The sequence below is a fragment of the Rhinoraja longicauda genome, chromosome 16 (genome assembly GCF_053455715.1).
Source record: "Rhinoraja longicauda isolate Sanriku21f chromosome 16, sRhiLon1.1, whole genome shotgun sequence".
In the NCBI taxonomy this organism is placed as follows: Eukaryota; Metazoa; Chordata; class Chondrichthyes; order Rajiformes; family Arhynchobatidae; genus Rhinoraja; species Rhinoraja longicauda.
The window spans coordinates 16,698,749-16,718,793 of NC_135968.1; the positions used below are offsets into that span (position 1 = coordinate 16,698,749).

The 20,045-nt window shown below is 46.1% G+C and overlaps 1 protein-coding gene across 2 annotated transcripts in view; it reads right to left on the bottom strand.

Annotated features, from left to right (window-relative positions):
• Positions 1–6,126: 6,126 nt before the first annotated feature.
• Positions 6,127–20,045, bottom strand: part of r3hcc1l (R3H domain and coiled-coil containing 1-like) — a 202,768-nt gene continuing 188,849 nt past the window's right edge. For both annotated transcript variants that reach the window (XM_078412798.1, XM_078412799.1), the window contains exon 7: positions 6,127–7,059. In XM_078412798.1, the coding sequence (XP_078268924.1) occupies positions 7,007–7,059 (53 nt within the window). In that variant the 3' untranslated portion in view covers positions 6,127–7,006. The remainder of the gene's footprint in view (positions 7,060–20,045) is intronic.

Sequence of the window (20,045 nt, forward strand, 5' to 3'; positions counted from 1 at the left end):
GTTTGGACATAGCACACTATATAAGGCGTTGACGGATCTCGACGTTGGAAGGGGCTCCCAGCAGGCTTGTCGAGGAGCTGTGGAGCAGATTAGCAGTTGATTTCCTAGTAACAAAGATCTCATCACCCCCCTCTGGTGTTCAGATTGTCCTGGCCAGGGCCCTGCAGAATGCTGAGGCTCCTACACCCTGCTTCCGATATTCCTTGTGGAGTCACAGTCATACAGCACGGAAACAGGCCCTTCAGCCCAACACGTCCATGCTGACCAAGATGCCCCATCTACACTAGTCCCATTCAGAATCATACAGCACGGAAACAGGCCCTTCAGCCCAACACGTCTATGCTGACCAAGGTGCCCCGTCTACACTAGTCCCATTCAGAATCATACAGCACGGAAACAGGCCCTTCACCCCAACCCGTCCATGCTGACCAAGATGCCCCATCTACACTAGTCCCATTTGCCTGCATTGGTCCATATCCCTCTAAACCTTTCCTATCCATGTATGTTTGAGACTTCAGAGATACAGTGTGGAAACAGGCCCTTCGGCCCACTGGGTCTGCGCCGACCAGCGTTCACTGTACACTAGCACTATCTTACACACTAGGGACAATTTACAATTTTTACCAAAGCCAATTAACCTACAAACCTGTATGTCTTTGGAAATTGGGAAGAAACTGGAGTACCTGGAGGAAACCCACGCGGTCACAGAGAGAACGTATAAACTCCATACAGACTGTACCCTTAGACTGGATCGAGCATGGGTCTCTGACGTTGTAAGGCAGCAACTCTACCGCTGCGCCACTGTGCCGCCTAAACCTGTCCAAGTGTCTTTTAAATGGTGTTATTGTACCTGCCTCAACTCAAAGTCAAAGACCACATGGGGACACTGTCCCTCACTGCCGGAGCTCATGTACGGTGATGCTGGTGATCTCGGGCCGACCCAGCAGCCCAGTCCTGCTCTGTGGTGGCAGGTGTGGCGATCTCATGCTTCTTCCTGTGGTTCGCCCTTGCCTCGAGAGGGGTGACTGACAGTGTAGGTGTCTTCCTGGCAGCTCAGTTTCAGGCTTGGAGTAATGACCCTGGCTGTGTGTATGTATGTGGGCGTGTGTGTATGTGTGGGCGTGTGTGTGTATGTGTGGGCGTGTGTGTGGGTGTGTGTGTATGTGTGTGTGTGGGCGCGTATGTGGGCGTGTGTGTGGGTGTGTATGTGTGTGCGTGTGTGGGCATGTGTGTATGTGTGTGTGTGCATGCATGTCTGCCATGCAGTCTCTCGTTGTCTGTGGGCATTAAGAGGTTCTGGCTTGCCCCGGACACTCAGTCTTAGCCTTGGGTAGAGGCGCTGGCTGTCTAAATGCTTCCTTTCCCAGCAGTCCAGCCTTGACCACACGGTGACACTGGTGGTCAGTCCTGTCCCAGTGGCTCAATCTTCCTCGTACCTGCAACAGGGGAACATCTAGAAGGAAGGTAGCCTACTTTATCTTCTTTCCTCGCTGACTTTTTTATTATTCTTCATGTTAAAAGGAGCAGAATTGGACCATTTGGCCCATCAAGTCTACTCTGCCATTCAGTCATGGCTGGTCTACCATTCCCTCTCAACTCCATTCTCTTGCCTTTGCCCCGTAACTCCTGACATCCTTACTCGTCTTATTTTCTCTTCCTTCCACTTTTTCCTCCGCTTCTTCTCTCCTACCCTCTACTTTTGTTTGTTTGTCTGTCTGTCTCTTGCTCAGAAGCCATGGTTTTGGAGAGCAGGCTGACGGTTCAAGTGGCCAACCAATGATGCCAGGGATTGTCCTCTCCAGGCCTGTCAGCCAGTTATAGGGGTCAGAGTGACCTCCAGTCACAGCCGCCTTCGCCCGGCTGGTCTCAGATGCTTCCATGAGGGGAAGCCCAAGAGTGACTACAATCTGAACCCCGTCATCATGAGGACTGGCAGGGCACCAACATATTATAAGCTGCTTGCACTTCCATCCTGCCTTTCACAACCTCAGGGCATCCCAGAGCTCTTTACAGTCAATTAAATGTTGATGAAGTTGTAGCCTCCAATTAGTGCACGATCGAGCTCTCACAATATGATATTGACCAGGTAATCTGTTTCAGTGATATTGATTGACGTAAGAATATTGGCCAGAGCACTGGGGAGAAGTTCTCTGCTCTACTTGGAAGTAGTCTTATGGGATCAAATGAATGAAGCTCTTGATCACTGCACACCAACAACCAATACCTCAGACACTATGATCTTCTCTGGACTGTGTCTATGGTCACACAATGGACTTCTGTTTTGCACTATTATGATTACCTGGTATCACCGTTACTAATGCATTGTATTATTGATTATTATCCATTTTATCTGTGTGATATCGCACGGGTGATGGGCCGGTAAAGTAAGAATTCTTAATATAGTTTATTTTTGTCACATGTACCAAGGTACAGTGAAAAGCTTTTGTTTGTGTGCTACCAGTCAAAGAAAATACCCTAAGATAGACACAAAGCGCTGGAGTAACTCAGCGGGTCAGGCAGCATCTCTGGAGAAAAAAGGATGGGTGACATTTCGGGTCGGGATCCTTCTTCGGAATGAAAGTAGGGGGTGGAGGAGGGGTGTGGAGGGGGTGAAGAGCTGGAGACGAGACAAGTCCAGGACCAATCAAGGCCGGCCACAAACGACCTCAGGCAAGGGGGAGACTGCCGACCATGAACTGCACTGAATACTCCAAATGCGGCTTCACCAAAGTGCCAGGCAGGTGTCTAGTAATCTATGACTCTCATAACTTTCGATACTTCTATCAGGTTTTCCTGCATCTTCCGGCATTCCAGAGGAAACAATCCAAGTCTGTCCCTGTAGCTAATACCCTCTAATCCAGACATCCTTCTGGCAGAGATGCTGCCTGTCCCGCTGAATTACACCAGCTTTTTGTGTCTATCTCTCTGGTAAACCTCCTCTGCACCCTCTCCAAAGCCGCCTCCACGTTCTTCCTGCCACGCAATACTCCAAATGTGATTTAACCAAAGTAAACGTACAAACTCCAAACAGACAGCACCCGAGATCAGGATCGAACCCGGGTCTCTGGCGCTGCGAGGCAGCGGCTCTACCCGCTGCGCCATCATGCCGCCCACTTGAAGATTGAAGGAATTACGTTTGAAGAGCATTCTTTACACAACAGCATACATAACCTGGAATGCCTGTGGTTTAGAGAAACTTTATTTTATTTAAAAATGTAAAGATTTGCACAGTTAATGACCCTTACTGTAGCACAACCCATCTGAGATTAAAACCCCGGTAAAATCCAGCCTCACTCACATCGAGCAGACCAGGTAACAATGGCCCGGTAACAAGGGTCAGCAGAGGTGTACTGGCCTTTCACCTCCAGGCACAGGTCATGGTGTGCTGAAGCTTTCTTTGGAGATCTTTGTAAACTTTGACAGTCTCTTCTGTACCCAGGGCACAGTCTGTTAATTTCTCCCTCACTGTGCGGAAATCTCGGGCAGACACTTGAGAGAAGCCCCTGTTAGGGGTGGACAGCTGAGCAAACGCAAGAACCTTCTCACTGAACTTGGTCTGGGGACTCAAGTTACAACAAAATCGAAAAACATCGCTTTATTTGCTGTTTCAACCGCTGTCTTTCATTTTAAGAAAAGGACAAAGAATTTACAGCCATTTCATTTTTAAAAAGTTTTAAAAAAAACACGGTTCACACATCCCTCAAACATTTGAGCAGATTTCGAGCTCCTGGCTAGTATTCCATCAAAGCCGTCGACGGCAATGTCATTTACAATTTCATTTGCTTCAGAGCCTAATAAATTAGTATCACGTTTAAATGTTCCATTTATTTTAAACAAATATTGCGAATCTGGCCAAATTATGCAGCGCGGCAAATTGTCTCTCTCATGTAAAAGGAAACAAAAAGATAGATGTAAATGAAAGTCAGACAGATCTTTGAAGAAAAGATTGGAATTCTGGAATTTGAGTTGCCACGATTGAAGCCAGATCAAATAGACGTGAGCAGGGCCAGGGAGACTGGTGAAAGGGCATGTTTGCTTTGACATGCGTACCAAGCAACCCAGACTTTTGCAATCTGCAGCTGTACATTTTATCTTGCAGACCAGTGACTGTGCGTTGAGTTTAAGGGATGCACTGGTATTCCGGTAAAGGCCAAAAACACACACGGCAACTCTCTTTCCACTCACATTCCCGACTGAAAATGATTGGATGTGTCTAGACACAGACCCTGGGTCCTCAGTTTGCGGTAACACTCAATGCATCGCAGAAGAAAAATGCTTCTGTTCAAGAAAATTCAACTTAAACTGGACTTATTCAGTCGCTGTAAAAGAAAGTGTCTTTGAGTGCGTGGGTGAGAAGTTCAACGGGCGGGGTCTGATCCCAGTTATTTCAACGATCAAGGGTCTACCTTCAACAGAACAAAACGACCTGGATGCACAGTGCAGCCCAGAGCAATGAGAGTGGAGTTGAGGACCGCGGGTGAATCCAGTCGGACAGAGAGAGCTTGACTTCACCCGACAGTGAAGTATGTTCACTTACATTCCCATTACCCGCTGTCGCAATTCTAGGCATTAACCACAAGTTACAGGCCTTGATTGTGTTGCGAGCAGTCCAAAAAAATCAAATCACTTCACCTTCCTCCTTTCACTGCTCAGTACTTTTATATCACTTGATACATTCAGGAAGTTATTGCGAGTTGGAGAGAGACAGAGAGTGACAGGGAGACCATATCGCATTCCTGTACAATGACGGCGCGATGACATTTTAACTCGGCTACTAATGAGCTTAAAGTAAACATGCCATTAACAAATAGGCAGATCTGGAGAGTCCGTCGGAATAAGCGATGACAGCACAAGGAGTCAAGTCCAAATCACTGCTCTTTAAGCAAGGATTCAGCTGCTGTAATTCCCATCAGTAGCTCAGCCACTTCACTTCTCCCATCACCTCTGACACCGAGATAAAACATCCACCCGTGGGTTGGAATGATAGTTTGCAGCGATGATTCCAAAGACAGATTTTCTCGACATATTTTTGGCCACAGGCAACTAGACAACCTGGCCTGGTGCCTTCACATGAAACCTTAGACTACCAATGAAAGCCCGTTGAAGAACGGCGGCACTGGGAATATTCAATGGCAATCGCCATCGACCCCCAAATCACATCTGACAGAAAACCAAAGGAAAACTGCAGATGCTGGAAATCTGGGGGGAAACCCCCCTCCAGAAAATGCTGGAAATGCAGAGAGAGGTTACATTTCAGGACAAAGACTTTAGACTTTAGAGATATAGCCGAGTCTACTTCGACCCCGTACGCTAGCACTATCCTACACACTAGGGACAATTTACAATTTACAGAAGCCATTTAACCTACAAACTTACCAGGCTTGGATAGAGTGAGTCAAGGGGGCTAGAGGTCAGAGCCTCAGAATTAAAGGGCGTTACTTTGGGAAGGAGATTAGGAGGTATTTCTTTAGCCAGATGGCGGTGAATCTGTGGAATTCTTTGCCACAGAAGACTGTGGAGGCCGTCAATTGATATTTTTAAGGTAGAGATAAATATTGTTTTGATTAGCACGGGTGTCAGGGGTTAAGAGGGTAAGGCAGGAGAATAGGATTAGGAGGGAGAGATAGATCAGCCATGATTGAATGGTGGAGTTGACAATGGGCCGAATGGCCTAATTCTGCTCCCATCACTTATGACCTTACAAACCTGTAATGTGGGAGGAAACCGGAGCACCCGGAGAAACCCACGCGGTCACAGACTCCGTACAGACGGTACCATAGTCATGATCGAGCCTGGGTCTCTGGCATTGCAAGGCAGCAACTCCACCGCTGCACAACTGTCTCGGCTGAAGAGGGAAGGGGACAGTCGGAGCTTGTTAGGCTGTCGGGAGGGATGGAGTTCCCTCTGGGGGTGTCTGCCTGGCCTTCCATACATATCCTCTCGCTCAGCATTTCACAACTCTGTTCTCACCGTATAACTGCCCCACGCTCACTGACCACTATCCCTGCAACCCCAACGTCACTCCAGCTTTACCCGAGAAACATATCCCCCCTTCCCCCACCCCCCCCCCCCCCCCCCCCCCGCCATCCCACCCACCCCCATCACCCCCCCCCCCAAAGCTTTACGAGCTTCTGGCGTCTCCTGTACCGTTCTGATGCACGGTCTTCGACCTGAAATATTGACTGTTTCTCCCCACAGATGCAACCTGACCTGATGAGTGTTTACAGCATATTTCTGCTTTTGTTTTACATCTTTTAACGAGAGCCCAGAGTGGGTAAAACACGTAAATACACACCCACACACACGCCCGCAAGCACCCACTCACATCGAAGAAGATTTAGACCCAAGGAACTGCAGATGCTGGTTTACTAAACAAAAACACGAAGTGCTGGAGTATCTCAGGTTGGGTGAAAGGAAACATTTGGAGCACTGACGTGCGCACACTCGTGCCCCGGTCAACCCACCGCAGAGGCAGTGAGGCAGCAAGAGAGTGCACGTGTTATAGGATTGCTCCGACTCGGCACAGTTGTCCCATCCACCCAGAAACAGACTGTGTGATCCAGGCTTCCAAAAAACGCTCCTTAAATAATTCCAGTTAATTGATTTAAAAATCTGTGTCTGTGTAATCACTGTTTTGGGTACTCAGGAAACAAATGGAGCCTGCAGTTAGCTGGAATCCAACTTTTAAACACCCGTAGTTGCCACTACATAAATTACGGGGGGGGGGGAAAAAAAAGCTTTGGATTAAAGTGGATCTTCGTCATCCACCAGTTCAGCCACTGATATTGCTTTTGTGAACACATTTTGGTATACAACTTGCAGCGATTTCCCTTGATGGGTGTGTGTGTATAAATCGTGGTGCACTGCACACAGTCTCCATCCCATCCGGCACTGTAACCCGTGTACGCCAAGGCTTGGTGAAGCAAGGGTTTGGTTTCATCTGGTGGAACGGGCTCCCCACCTGCCTCTGGCTGGCCTTCGGTGCATGTCTCTGCGTGTGTCCGGGCTATTTCCCTTCCCAGGCCGCCTCCACTTGCTGTGCGGCCAGTAGCTTCTGCTCTGCAAGGGGAGAGAAGGAAATCGATTTCACTCGTGTGACACTGAGTCAGCCCCCGTTCTCTTTGAAAGAGAGCCCCCAGCACCCTCTCTCCCCCCAGCGCTCCATTTCAAGCATTTAGCCCAACCCTTCTTGAAGGCTGGGCTCAGCGGAGTCTGCAGGGGGCTGAGAATCTGGAGCAGAGATCTGCTGGTCAGGCAGCATCTGTGGAGGCAGATAGTACCGTCTCTCTGCTGACTGGATAGCTTGCATCAAAGGCTTTTCACTGTACCTCGGCACACGTGGCAATAAATTAAACTGAACTGAACTGATTGCCGACATTTTGGACCGTGCATCAGACAGAGATGCAGAGTTTGGATCCTTGTGTAGAACACAAAGTGCTGGGGGAACTCAGCGGGTCAGGCAGCGTCAGTAGGAAGAATGGACAGATGGTGTTTCGGGTTGGGGAGACCATTTTTCAGTTTGTAGAAGGGTCCCGACCTGAAATGTTGCCAATGGAATGGCAGGGAAAGGACACGGCGTGTTGGAGTAACTCGGCAGATCATGAAGCATCTCTTGGGAAGATGGATAGGTGTGTTCGCCATATCTATGGTGCCAGCTCGTTGGGTAAGTGGCGGACGTGGGGGTGGGTGGGATGCAACCCACTCTGTCCGCAATATCCAAAATCCGCTATATAGAATGTAGGAATGAACTGCATACAGGGCCTTCTTAATGCATGGGCCTGAAGGGCACTTGCCCGGGGCTCCACGAGCATAGGGCCCCCATGCTGATCTGTGTATGTTAAGTGACTTGCAATAAATAAATACTACTTTAAAAATGTAGGTTCAATAAGTGCTTTTTTCACAACATTTTCGGTCCCTAAGTGCTTCTCACAGCGATCTGTAAGTGCTTTTCGCAACAATGTAGCACCCTAAGTCCATCGCTAAGTGCTTTTCGGTAAGTGCTTTTCGCCGGCACGACGGGGGGGGGGGGGGGGGGGGGGGCTGGTAGGGAAAGGGGGGTGGGGGAGAGTAACGGTAGGGGCCCCAGTACACTGCTTTGCCCGGGGGCCCATAATGCTGTAAAAACGGCCCTGACTGCAGATGCTGGTTTAAATCGAAGGTAAACACAAAATGCTGGAGTATCTCAGCGGGGCAGGCAGCATCTCTGGAGAGGAGGAATGGGTGACGTTTCGGGTCGAGATCCTTCTTCAGACGGAAACGTCGCCCATTGCAACTTCGACCCGAGGCGTCATCCATTCCTCCTCTCCAGACATGCTGCCTGTCTCGCTGAGTTACTCCAGCATCTTGAGTCCACTATGTAGAGGTTCATTATTGCGAGGGTTTACTGTAGGTGGTAACCAAATATGGTGCACGCACACAGCAAGTTCATGGCAGTGGTTCTGGATATTCTCTACAAAGTGATAACATCTCTCTGTCACAATCAATAAAACTCCAGGCAAATTACTTGTCGGTCAAGATTGTGAAAACTCTCGTGGGATAGGTAGTGCTTAAGTGGTGGATCAGAGATAAAAGCTGAACAGATAGGCCCTTGATGTTGGGGAGAGATGCAGTGGGGGATGGGGATGGGGATGGGCTTTGACAGCACATGTGACTCCATCAGAAAAAGCCATTGGAAATGAAAAGGATGAATGGTTTTAGAAGATATCGAGAAAGATGGAAAAGATGAAATAGTCAACCTATGAAAACGAAGCGTATGAAACTGTAGATGCTGGAATCTTGAGCAAAGCACAAAGTGATGGAGGAACTCAGCGGATCAGGGAGCATCTGCAGGCAACATTTGCAGGGACTATCGCAAAGTTTAAGAAACATTTAGACAGGTACGTGGATAGGATAGGTTTCGAAGGATATGGGCCAAACGCAGGCAGACGGGACTAGTGTAGATGGGCCATGTTGGTCGGCATGGGGAAAACGGGGCCGAAGGGCCTTTTCAACGCTGTATGATTCTATAACACTATCTGTGAAGGGAACGGACAGATGACATTTTGGGACAGGACCTTTCTTCAGACTGATGAAGAAGTATGGACACACAAGGAACTGCAGATGCTGGAATTCTGCACAGACAAGTGCTAGAGTAACTCAGCAGGTCAGGCAGCATCTGGGAGGAAATGGACAGGTGAAGTTCTAGCGAAGGGTCCCAACTTGAAACATCACCTGTCCATTCCCTCCATAGATGCAGCCTGCCTAGCTGAGTTCTTTGTGACTTCAAGGGGAATGCAGTGTTGTTCCATCAGTCAGTAAATAGAAACATAGAAAATAGGTGCAGGAGTAGGCCATTCGGCCCTTCGAGCCTGCACCGCCATTCAATATGATCATGGCTGATCATCCAGCTCAGTAGCCTGTACCTGCCTTCTCTCCATACCCCCTGATCCCTTTAGCGACTAGGGCCACATCTAACTCCCTCTTAAATATAGCCAATGAACTGGCCTCAACTACCTTTTGTGGCAGAGAATTCCACAGACTCACCACTCTCTGTGTGAAGAAATGTTTTCTCATCTCGGTCCTAATAGACTTCCCCCTTATCCTTAAGCTGTGACCCCTGGTTCTGGACTTCCCCAACATCGGGAACAATCTTCCCGCATCTAGCCTCTCCAACCCCTTAAGAATTTTATATGTTTCTATAAGATCCCCCCTCAGTCTTCTAAATTCCAGCGAGTATAAGCCTAGACTATCTAGTCTTTCTTCATATGAAAGTCCTGCCATCCCATTACAAATATTCTTTGTAATCTCTTTTGTGTTTGATTGATTCGTATTCCACACATATTTTGCTGAGGAGTCATAGTTTCAGTATTTTAAAGATGCAGTGTGGAAGCAGGCCCTTCGACCCACCGAGTCAGCACCAACCAGTGATCGCTTGTTCACACTAGTTCTATCCTGCACACTCGGGACAATTTACAGAAGCCAATTAACCTACAAACCTGCACGTCTTTGGGGTGTGGGGGGAAACTGGAGCACCCACGTGGTCACAGGGAGAATGTACAAACTCCGCACAGACAGCACCCAAGGTCAGGATAGAACCTGGGACTCTGGCGCTGTGAGGCGGCAGCTCTACCCACAGTGCCAATGTGCCACTTCTTCCTCCAGCACTAGGTGTTTTGCTCAATATTCCGGTGTCTGCATTTCCTCGTGTCTCATTGGTAAACACCAGTGTTTCTGAGAGAAGGGGTCAATGTGATGCTACTGATACGTGCAAGGAATATTAGAACCAGCCACTCACTGCATCTCATGATAGAAAAGGATATAGGGTCAGGGATAAACAAGCAAGTTCAGGACTCAAGGAATGGTCTGGTCCAGAATGTTTCATGAAACCACTGAATTCTTCCTGCATGATTTCACTCTGCAAATATCAAGACTCTCTGAGCTAGGCAGTCAACAGCAGACTGAAGGCAGGTGTTTCTTTCCCCTCTCTGTTGAACACACTGGTTTTGTGGCCAGGCGCATACTCTGAACGCAAGCCAGCTGGCTCAGATAAGATCAGCCATCACAAACGCAGTGATATTCATGTGAAGAATCCCGTGGGCTTACAAGCTCTGCCAACATGGGTCAGGAGTGCAGCCAAGCTGCCCAGTAGGGATAGTTGTCAAATAACTCAACTCAGCCCAGTCCAACCTACCCAGCCTACCCCCCCCCCCCACCCCACTCCCATCTACACCATGCTGCCTCAGGAAAGCAGCCAACAGAATCAAGGACCACTCACACAGGGGTCATTCCCTCTTCTCCTAGCAGACAGGATACAAAAGCTTAAAAGCGCATTCCACCAGATTGAGGAATTAACTTGTACCCCCTTTTTATCAAACTATTGAATGCTCTTCCCAGAAGCTAATGGTGTGGACATGATCTTCCAACCTACCTCAAATTGGACCTTGCACTTTTTTTTTTACACTTTCTCTGTAACAGCAAGGCTGTGACACTACAATCTGTACCATGGTATTTTTATCTTTGCACTGTCCATTATACTTGTGTATGGCTTGATTATACTCAGTCATAGAGTTGTACGGCATGGAAACAGCCCCTTCACCCCACCTAGCACACTCGGCTAGTCCTGTTTACCTGCATTTGGCCCATGGTCATCTAAAACGTTTCTATCCATATATCTGTCCAAATACCTTTTATTTGGTGGGTATGTGGAACGAGCAGCCAGAAGGCAGGAACTATAACAACATTTAAAAGATATTTGGCTAGGTACATGGATAAGGAACGGTTTAGAGGGATATGGGCCAAATGCAGGCAGGTGGACCAGTGTAGATGGGGCATCTTAGTTGCCATGGGCATGTTAGGCTATAGGGCCGTAGGATATTCCATGTTGTATGTTCATGCTTATGCCTTTAAAAGTCGTAATTGTATCCGCTTTGAAAATGCTTCTGCAAGTATAGTATGATTTAGAGTCATACACCATGGAAACAGGCCCTTTGGTTCAACTCGCCCAAGCCCTATCTATACCAGTCCCACCTGCTCATGTTTGGCCCATTTCCCTCTAACCCTGTCCTATCCATGTACCTGTCCAAATGTCTTTGACATGCGGCTATAGTACCTGCCTCAACTACGTCCTCTGGCAGCTCCTTCCATACTTACCTCTCTGGATCCTGGGGTCAACATGACAATAAACTAAACACATTGTTTATGACGAGAGCAAATTACTCGATTGCATATTTTCAATGACTTATTTTCCCAGAAATCCTACAGGACGTGAGATGACACGATGGGCTTTGTAACCTTTCGCTATCATCATGAGTGCCTGCCTCCACCGCCGTGAACGAGCCCATCTCCATCCCATCTGCTGCTCACGTTGCTACCAAAGTTGTCCTTCGTATTGGTAATTGGTTCGTATTGGTATTGGTTTATTATTGTCACATGTATTGGGCGGCACAGTGGAGCAATTGATGATAATATTCATTCTCAGCTTTTCTTACTTAATCACAGTTTGGGCACCACAGTGACGCAGCAGTAGAGTGCCAGAGATCCCGACTAAGGGTGCTGTCTGCACGGGGTTTGTATGCTCTCCCTGTGACCACATGGGTTTTCTCCAGGTGCTCTGGTTTCCTCCCACACTCCAAAGAATGCAGGTTTGTCAGTCATGTAGAAACAAGGAACTGCAGATGCTGCTTTATACCACAGACAGACAAAAAGTGCTGGAGTAACTTGGTGGTGCAGGCAGCATCTCTGGAAAAAAAATAAGGCGATGTTTTCCTAGATTTGTATGTTAATTGGCTTCTGCAAATTGCCCCTAGTGTGTAGGATATTACTAGTGTACGGGGTGATTACATGTCAGAGTTGTCTCAGTGGTCTGAAGGGCCTGTTTCTACGCTGTATCTCTAAATAAAGTCTGAAGAGAAACAGTGAAGAACTTTATTTGCTTGGTATTCTTTACATGAATAGACAAGGTTTCAGGTCAGGAACCTTCTTCAGGAATGGCTTATTGCTGCTCCCAATGGACTAGAGAACTGATCCCAAAATATCCCTGAGGTTTTATAATAAAAACACAATTCAATGCCCTGGATTCCAATCAAAATTTCTTGTGCTTTATTCAAATTGGCAAATGAAAAGTTGGATCGTGTGTGATTCATGCACTGAGATGGAACAGGCTCTGCTCTGCGCGATAAACCAAGGTTGAAAGACAAAATTGCAAACCTAGGAAAGACATTACCTCAGAGTAGGAAAAATAAAGGAAAAGAAGACATTGAAAATATCCAATCGAATAATTTGCTTTTGTCATAAACAATGTGTTTTGTTTAGTTTAGTGTCATGTTGACCCCAGGTACAGTGAAAGGCTTTTGTTGCGGGCTCATCTGTCAGTAGACAGACTATACACCGTTACAATCGAGCTCTCCACAGTGTACAGCTATGCCTGTTGTGTCCATATCCTTCCATTCCCTGCACATCCATGTGCCTATCCAAAAGCATCTTAAACACCGCTATCGTATCTGCCTCCACTACCACCCCCGGCAGTGTGTTCCAGGCACTCACCATTCTCTGTGAAAAAAAACTTGCCCTGCACATCTCCTTTAAACTTTGCCCCTCTCACCTTAAAGCTATGTCCTCACCACCATCAATGACAATTTAGTATGGGCAAGGAATGGAGAACAAAGGAGCATTTCCCTGTTCTTCCGATGGGCATTAAATATTACTCCAATCTTGTAATTCCTTTCTTTTGCAATTAGAACGAAGAACGTTGAACAGTTCAGCACAAGAACAGGCTCGAAAAGCTGGAGTAATTCAGCGGGACAGGCAGCATCTCTGGAGAGAAGGAATGGGTGACATTTTGGGTTGAGACCACATTCCTTCTCTCCAGAGATGCTGCCTGTCCCGCTGAGTTACTCCAACGTTTTGCGTCTATCTTTGGTGTAAACCAGCATCTGCAGTTCCTTCTTACACAAGAACAGGCCCTTTAGTTCACAATGTTGGTGCTGAACATAATGCCAACGATCTCTTAACCGTCTGCACATAATCTATCTCCTTCCATATCCATGTGCCTATCCAGAATTCTCTTAAATGCCACTATGGTATCTGCCTCCACCACCACCCCAGGCAGCACGTTCCAGGCACCCACCACCCTCTATGCAGAAAAATGTACCCCGCACATCTCCTTTCAACTTTGCCTCTCTGACCTTAAAACTATGTCATTTAATTAATGGAAGCTGAAACACCATTACTATGCCTTTCATGCTTCAAATAGCTTAACACCATCTTGCCAAAGGCAATTGGGAATGGGCAAGGAATGGAAGACCAAAGAGCATTTCCTGTTCTTCAGATGGGCATGAAATATTACTCCAGTCTCGTAATTCCTTTCTTTTGCAATTTTGAGACCATTTCGAGAATGCATGGCAATTGACTTGAAAGCATAATGTTGCGCCTCTAATCTTAGAGCTGCTGGTACCCGTCCAATGTCACACTGCATCAATTTTGCAATGGGATTCACATTTGTCTACGGTTCCATTAACTCTCATTTCATTCCACAAATTAGCATGCTTTACCACCAATTAAATGCTTCTGAAGGCTCATCGCAGTTGCAAAGTAGGAAATGGATCACAACCAGATAGTCTAATTTGGAGATCTCGATCAAGGGGTAAGTGCAATGTAACTTTGAAAGGACCATGAGGGAACTGGATAAAAAAATCAAACCATTGCAATTAACCATTGCCAATGTTGAGATTTAAAAGGCAGGAGATTCTACAGAACGAGTTCATTAGTTCATAAGCTTCTACAGCAAGAGTTCATAAGTTCATACACTCTAGGAGCAGAATTAGGCCATTCAGTCCATCATCTACTCTGCCCTTCAATCGTGGCTGATCTATCTTTCTCTCTCAACCCCATTCTCCTGCCTTCTCCCCATAACCCCTGACACTCTTACTAATCAAGAATCCGTCAATCTCCGCTTTAAAAATATCCACTGACTTGGCCTCCACCACCGTCTGAATTCAAGTAAAGTTTTTTTCAAGAACCTATTTAATCTGACCATAATTTCATGGAAAGGATTTTGAAGAGAATATGAGGACAAAACTGTGGAGAGATTTATGGAAAAGACAACTCAACGTTTCACTTTGTTTCAGTCTACACCGTCTTCAGACTGTGTCTGCACCGTCATTTTATTATTAATATAGACCATAAAACAGTACAGCATAGGAACAGGTCTTTCAGCCCACAATGTTCATGCTGAACATGATGCCAAAGTTAACTCTTATCTGCCTGCACATGATCCATACCCGTACATTCCCTGCAAAATCCATCTGCCTATGCAAAAGTCTCTTAAATGCCACTATAATATCTGTCCCCACCACACCTCCGGCAGCAGGTTCCAGACACCCACCACCCAAAAAACTTGCCTTGTATATCGCCTTTAAACTTGACCCCTCTCACCTGAAAGCTACGCCCTCTAGTTTTGGACATTTCCATTCCGGGGAAAAAGTTCTGACTGTCTACCTTATCTGTGCCTGAATGAATGGTGGTGCTGGCTCGTAGGGCCGAATGGCCTCCTCCTGCACCTATTTTCTATGCCTCTCATAATTTATCAGATCCACCCTCTACTTCCCTTGTTCCAGAGAAAACGTATAAGATTATTAAGGGATTGGACACGTTAGAGGCAGGGAACATGTTCCCAATGTTGGGGGGAGTCCAGAACAAGGGGCCACAGTTTAAGAATAAGGGGTAGGCCATTTAGAACGGAGATGAGGAAAAACTTTTTCTGTCAGAGAGTTGTGAATCTGTGGAATTCTCTGCCTCAGAAGGCAGTGGAGGCCAATTCTCTGAATGCATTCAAGAGAGACCTAGATCAAGCTCTTAAGGATAGCGGAGTCAGGGGGTATGGGGAGAAGGCAGGAACGGGGTACTGATTGAGAATGATCAGCCATGATCACATTGAATGGCGGTGCTGGCTCGAAGAGCCGAGTGGCCTCCTGCACCTATTGTCTATTGTCTAATTCAAGTCCGTCCAACCTCTCTGTACTCAATGTCCCCTATTCTAGGAATCGTTCAGGTTAACCGTCTTTGCACCCTGTCCAAAGCCTCCACATCCTTCCACCAATGGGATGACCAAAACTGCACGCAATACACCAAATGCAGCTTAACCAAAGTCCTGTAAAGCTGCATCATGACTTCCTGACTCTAACACAATGCCCCCAACCTATGAAGGCAAGCATACCCTATGCCTTCTTCACCACTCTATCTACTTGCGTTGCCACTTTCAGGGAGCTATGGAGTTGGAGAATCTCGTCGATTTGTGTTCCATCACTGAAAAATCGATTCAGCTCCCTCTCCGAGATGGTACGGAACAGCCTTGTCATCAAAATTAGTCATTGATTAGCAACTATGAATAAAAGTAAACATATTGCAAATCTTTGGACCTGCCGTCTGTTTGGCCAGAAATAACACAGACCAAACGCATACTTTGCTGAGACACCCAAAGGTTTCAAACTTAATTGCCTCCGGTTGGAACTTTGGCAGTATATTCAGCAAGATCACCAAAAAGATGAAATGCTGGCAGAACAGTGGGCTAGTCAGTTACATTGAGTGGAGAATACACAAACACTTGTGATGTGGCTGACCAACAGGGAGCTGCAAGCAGGCGTAAAAGGGTATTTTGTCAGGTTGGTAATGCATGTTGCTAAATTTGTTAATGAGAAGAAAGCAAGTCGTGAAGACTCACCAGGAGAGATTCTTGATTAATAAGCGTGTCACGGGATATGGGTAGAAGGCAGAAGAATGGGGTTGAGAGGGAAAGATATATCAGGCATGATTGAATGGCAAAGTAGACTCGATGGGCTGAATGGCCTACTTTTGCTCATATGACTTATGAACTTTCATAGCCCAGAGTCCATGGTAGATCGTTGCTAAGGTAGGGTTGTTGGTGATCGATATAGATATAGATGTGGGAGGCCGCTCAGAGAACAAAGAGGGACTTGGTGTGGGGCGGCCGCCAAGAACAAAGAAGGACCTGCCGTTGGTTGGGTCGCCGAGAGAACAAAGAGGAACCCAGTGTAGGGGGTCACCAAGAGCAAAAGGGGGTGGGGGGAGAAGGAAGAGGGACTATATTGTAAATTTTTGTAACTTTGCATACTTGTGTATTGTATGCAAGACCAAGGACTTTACTGTACCAAGTACACGTGATCAATTATTCAATCAATCAATTCAATGTCTATGTCGTTGGGTAATATGTCAGTTACCTCCAGAGGAATATGAGGTGCCGTACTTCTCTTCCCCCACTCCACCAGTCTGAAGAAGGGTCCCGACCCAAGACGTTGTCAGTTCATTCCCTCCTCCGATGTTAGCGGACTCAATTTGTAAACGTTGCAGGTTTTTTAAGAACTTATTTATTTTGACCATAATTTCATGGAAAGGTTTTTGAAAAGAACATATAAATATGAGGACAAAACAATGGAGCGATTTATGGAAAAGACAACTCAATAATTTGGACGTGAGTGGGCAGAACTCTAGTAAATGAAGTATAATGTGGTAAAATATGAATTTGTCTATTTGGCAGAGAAGATTTAATAAAAAAGCAGACTATTATCTAAATTGTAAGAGATTGCAGAGTTCTAAGATAAAGAGGGTGTACTAGTGGAGGTGTTGACTTTAGCCTTTAGAGATACAGCGCGTAAACAGGCCCTTCGGCCCATCGAGTCCACGCCGAACAGCGATCTCCCCATACACGGGTGTTATCCTACACACGAGGGACAATTTACAATTTTACCTCAGCCAATTAACCTGCAAACCTGCACGTCTTTGGAGTGTGGGACGAAACCGGAGCACCCGGAGGAAACCCACGTGGTCACCTGGAGAACGCACAAACTCCATACAGACAGCACCCAGTCAGCATTGAACCCGGATCTCTGGCGCTGTAAAGCAGCAACTCTACTGCTGCGCCACTGTGGCGCCAAAACTGCGATTAATTAAGAAAAGCTGAGAATTAATATTATCATCAATTGCACAGAAATTGAAGTCGAAGGAGTTAGGAGTTAACTTTAGCTTCTGAACGGTCCTTCCATAGGCTTGGGTACTGTCCAATTCACCTCTAAACCATTGCGGACATTGGACTTTGTCTCTGGAACTGATGCGCTACAATGCTGAGAACTATATTCTGCACTCTGTATCTTCCTCTTCACTCCACCTATTGTACATGAGTGTGACTTGATAGTGTTTATGTATAGTATCATCTGATATGCAAAACAAAGTGTTTCACTGTACCTCGGTACATGTGACAATTTATTATTGTGTATACACACTAGCTTTAGGTTTAATTTTATTAAACCTAAAGCTAGTATGTGAGCCCACATCTGGAGTATTTTGCACGTCATTGGAAGGATGTTAATGTGTTGGAAAAAATCTGCAGTTGCAGATAAAAAACAGAAATTGTTGGAAATAATAAGAGGCCGGAGTTATTCCAGTATTTTATGGTTTTATTTTAGTGTTAGAAGCAGTTCGAGAAAGTTTACAAGACACCGATAGTCTAAGGAGGCTCGAGAGTACATGCAGAATCTGGAATTAAGAGCAGTGTTTAAAAATACGTTGTCATCCATTTGAGAACGAGAGGGGATGCATTTTGTTTCCTGAAGTTTGAGGATTTTTGAAACTCCCCTTTTTCAAAGGGCAGTAGAAAATAGGTTTTGAATATGTTTAACAAAAAGGTTCAGTAGCTTTTTGATAGATTGAGGGAATTAAATATTACCAGGCGAATAGTGTTGAGGTTCTAATTAGATCAGCCATGACCTTATCAAATGGTTGAGTGGTTGAAGATTGACTGGCTGTGTGTGTATGCTCTCTTGTTTGTGGTAGGAGGCGCAAGAGAGGAGGTAAGAAAGGTAGAGAAAGTTAGTTACACATCTCGCAAACAGGCCCTTCTGTTCAACTCACCTATGCTGACCAAGATGCCCCATCTAAGCTAGTCCATTTTGCCCATTCCTGGCCAATAACCTCTAAACATTTGCTATCCATATACCTTTCAATGTCTTTTAAATGCTGTTAGAGTACCTACCTCACCTACCTCCTCTGGCAGCTCATCCCATATACCGACCAGCTCTGAGTGAAAAGGTAGCCCCTAGAGTTCAGATTAAATCTTGCACCGCTCATCTTAAACCTATGCCCTCTGGCATTGATTCCCTTACCTTGGGGAAAAGACTCCTATCAATTGCCCTCGTGATTTTATACACCTCTAAAAGATCATCTCTCAGCCTCCTGCACTCAAAGGAATAAAGTCCTAACCTGCCCAATCTCTCCCTATGGCTCAGTCCCTCGAGTGCTAGTAAGAACCGCACAAATCTTCTCTCTTATTAAGAAAGAGACTTGGATAAAGAGATACAGCATGGCCCTTCAACGCACCGTGCCAGCCATAAACGTCTAATTCCACATTAATAGAATGAAACATTTTTTCCCTTACATTCTCACCAGCTCCGCATGGTAGGATGCTCTGGAAGGTTAGATTGCATGTGATTCAGGGAGAGCTAGGCAACTGGTATAGAGAATTGACTTCATAAAAGGAAGCAGAGGGTGATGGTGGAAGCTTGTTTTTCAGGCTGACATTCCTGTGACCTGTGGTGTGCCTCAGGGATCAGTGCTGGGCCCATTGGTGATTGTGGTTTATATCAATGGTTTGGATGAGAATGTGCAAGGCATGATTAGTAAGTATGCAGATGGCACAAAAGTAGGTAGGACCGTAGATAATGAAGATGGTTATCAAAAATTGCAGCAGGATCTTGATCTTGCGGAATGGTTGATGGAGTTTAGTACGGGGAAGTGCGAGGTGTTGCATTTTGGGAAGTCAGACGAGAGCAGGACCTGAATCGCAGGGCTCTGGGAAGTGGTGTAGAGCAGAGGGATCGAGGAGCACAGGTACATAGTTCCTTGAAAGTGGCGTCACAGGTAGAAAGGGTGGCCAAGGAGGCTTTTGGTGTGATCACCCGGTCTATGGATCACACTAGTTCTATGTTGTCCCACTTTCTCATCCACTCCCTACACACTAGGGGCAATTTTACAGAGGGCAAATTAACCACCAAACCCACCCGTCTTTAGGAAATGGGAGGAAACCGGAGCACCTGGAGGACATCCACACGGTCACAGGGAGAACGTGCAAACTCCACACACAGATAGCACCCGAGATCAGGATTGAACCTGGGTCTCCTGCACGGTCAGGCAGCGGCTCCACCAGCTGTACCTCTGTGCTTTATGAATACTACAGATATCAGCAGCAAAAATATGACAAATATGAAATAGAAATGAAATATTAACAAAAAGAAGCAAGCCTATATGTGAAATGAACTAATTTCTCGCACTGAATTTTTCATTAAGCAACGTTAAAATTTATTTAACTTTACAGAGTGGTAGTCAGATAGATAAATACCTTTCTGATTCAGTTATAAATAATAGTATCAAAAAAAATTACCTTCACAAGTTCCAAAGATTAATTTTGATCTGTTTATTTTTCAAAGCCTGTGCTGGATTGGCAGATATTTTCTCTGCAGGTAAATCTTACAGCACAGCCTCATCTAGTGGCTGCAATTTAC